Raw genomic sequence first — 1,975 nt, 5'->3', positions numbered from 1 at the left:
TAAAAAAAACAAAAGTAATACTTGCTTGCAATTTTATCTTACTGTATCTCCTTTGAATCACATAAAAAATAAATTAAAAAGATTTTATTAGATGACAAATCTTGATTGGACCATTGAATAGAGATGGAGATGGATGGAGCTTTAAATATACTAAATATTTGTAAAAAAAGAAAAAATAATTATGAAATTCACCGCTTTAGAAAATGTATGCATCTCTGTTCGAGATAGAAATAATGAACTCTTTTACCTTTCAATTTTGTAATTTAACCCCAAAAAGATAACCACTTTTTTCTCCCCTCTCATTTTATAATTAAAACCAAATAAATAAATAAATACAATATAAAATTAAAAATTAAATATTGGAGAAAAAAAAAAAAGCCACGTGGACCCCACCGTTTTGCCTTTATCCCCACTTTTTCTTCACCGGTGGGCCCCTTTCTCTCTCCCCCTTCCTTCCTTTATCTCTCCCACCGCCGACTCTGCAACTCACAACCGAAACAGAGTGAAAGAGAGAGACTATCAGAATTTTTAAGAGATAACATTTTCCGATGAGAAATCACAAGTTCCGTTTCTCCGATATGATTCCCAACGCCTGGTTTTACAAGCTCAAAGAAATTGGCGCCTCCAGGTCAAGATCTTTCGATTCCAAGAAAAACCCCCGCCACCCACCGCCACCGCCCCCACCGCCGTCTAAACACAAACACCCGCCGCCTCCGCCGCCGCAGTCTCGTTCAAGGAAATCTTACTATTTCACTAGAGAACTCGAATCCAACGATGGGTACTCCATTAATTCCCCTCCGCCGTCGCCACCGCTTCTGCCGGTGCCAGTCCTGCCGAGAAAGTCGACAAAACAGCCAAAACCAGGTAAAAAACAAACGAGTTCCCGGTCGTCGACGAAACTCCTCAGCTCCTCCTCCGTCGGCTGCAGCTGCCGCACGACGGCGGAATCCATCTGGACGAAATCCGATTCTCCGCCAGAATTCTCCACCTCACCCTCCGACACCTCCCCTGATTTCCGAACCGACAAAATCCTCGCCGCCGAATCCGAATCCTTCGACCACGACATCGTAATCGACGTATCGTCAAAATATTCCAACAATGCCGTCGTTGGCGCCTTCGACTCCTTGTCGGAACTGGAACTCCCGCCGATCATCACAAAACAGAGGAAGAAAACAGAGACAAAACAGAGGACGACAACGACAACAACAAAGAAAGTTCCGGGGAATTCCCCCGGCGTACGGCTGCGCATTCACTCCCCAAGAATTGGGTACCGGAAAATGAGTGGGCGGAAAAGCGTATCGTCACGGCGGAGCCTCTCCGACAGCCTAGCGATCATGAAATCATCGTACGATCCACAAAAGGATTTCAGAGAATCAATGGTGGAGATGATCGTTGAGAATAATATTAGAGGTTCGAAGGAATTGGAAGATCTTCTTGCATGTTATCTGTGTTTGAACGCCGATGAATATCACGATCTTATAATCAATGTTTTCAAGCAGATCTGGTTTGATCTTACACAACCTCCACTTTGAATTTTTCCATTTTTCAATTCTCCCTTGTACAGTTCTTCTCTAATTCTAAACATAATCTCAATAATATTTTTACTTTAATTCACTTTTTTTTTTCCCTTTTCCGTTTTTTTTTTCTTTTCTGTGAATTTGATTGGAGTTTTTGTTTTGTTTGGCAGACGAACAGAGAGATTTACTGGGTTTGGTCTCAATTTGTCTCGGTAGCATTTCGTTTTTAGTTTTTTATTTTTAGAATAAAATTTTCCTTACTATTTTTCAATTATAATTTAAAAAAAAACACACACACACTGAATTTTAAGTCAAAACATCACAACAAAAAGGTTCTCTAAAACCATTTCAAAACTTGGGATTTCTTTTTTTTTAAAAAAAAAAAAAAAAAAAAAAGAATAGTAGTAAAACCGTAGGTGGAATAGGTTATTATAGTATACTATTTAATAGTAGTATTT

The 1,975-nt window shown here is 39.6% G+C and overlaps 1 protein-coding gene across 1 annotated transcript; it reads left to right on the top strand.

Annotated features, from left to right (window-relative positions):
• Positions 1-291: 291 nt before the first annotated feature.
• Positions 292-1,614, top strand: LOC120072783 (transcription repressor OFP1). The gene has a single exon (XM_039025275.2). It carries the CDS (start codon positions 549-551, stop codon positions 1,530-1,532), a length of 984 nt encoding a protein of 327 aa, XP_038881203.1. The 5' UTR covers positions 292-548; the 3' UTR covers positions 1,533-1,614.
• The last annotated feature ends 361 nt before the right edge of the window (positions 1,615-1,975 follow it).

This window comes from Benincasa hispida, unplaced genomic scaffold (assembly GCF_027475165.1).
Source record: "Benincasa hispida cultivar pf3 unplaced genomic scaffold, pf3_genome.v1.1 HicScf1061, whole genome shotgun sequence".
NCBI classification, from domain to species: domain Eukaryota; kingdom Viridiplantae; phylum Streptophyta; class Magnoliopsida; order Cucurbitales; family Cucurbitaceae; genus Benincasa; species Benincasa hispida.
This window is presented reverse-complemented; position numbering and strand designations above follow the sequence as displayed.

What these genes read in the sequence shown, in the direction of transcription:
- LOC120072783 (XM_039025275.2), top strand. Translation starts at nt 549, where the DNA reads ATGAGAAATCACAAGTTCCGTTTCTCCGATATGATTCCCAACGCCTGG.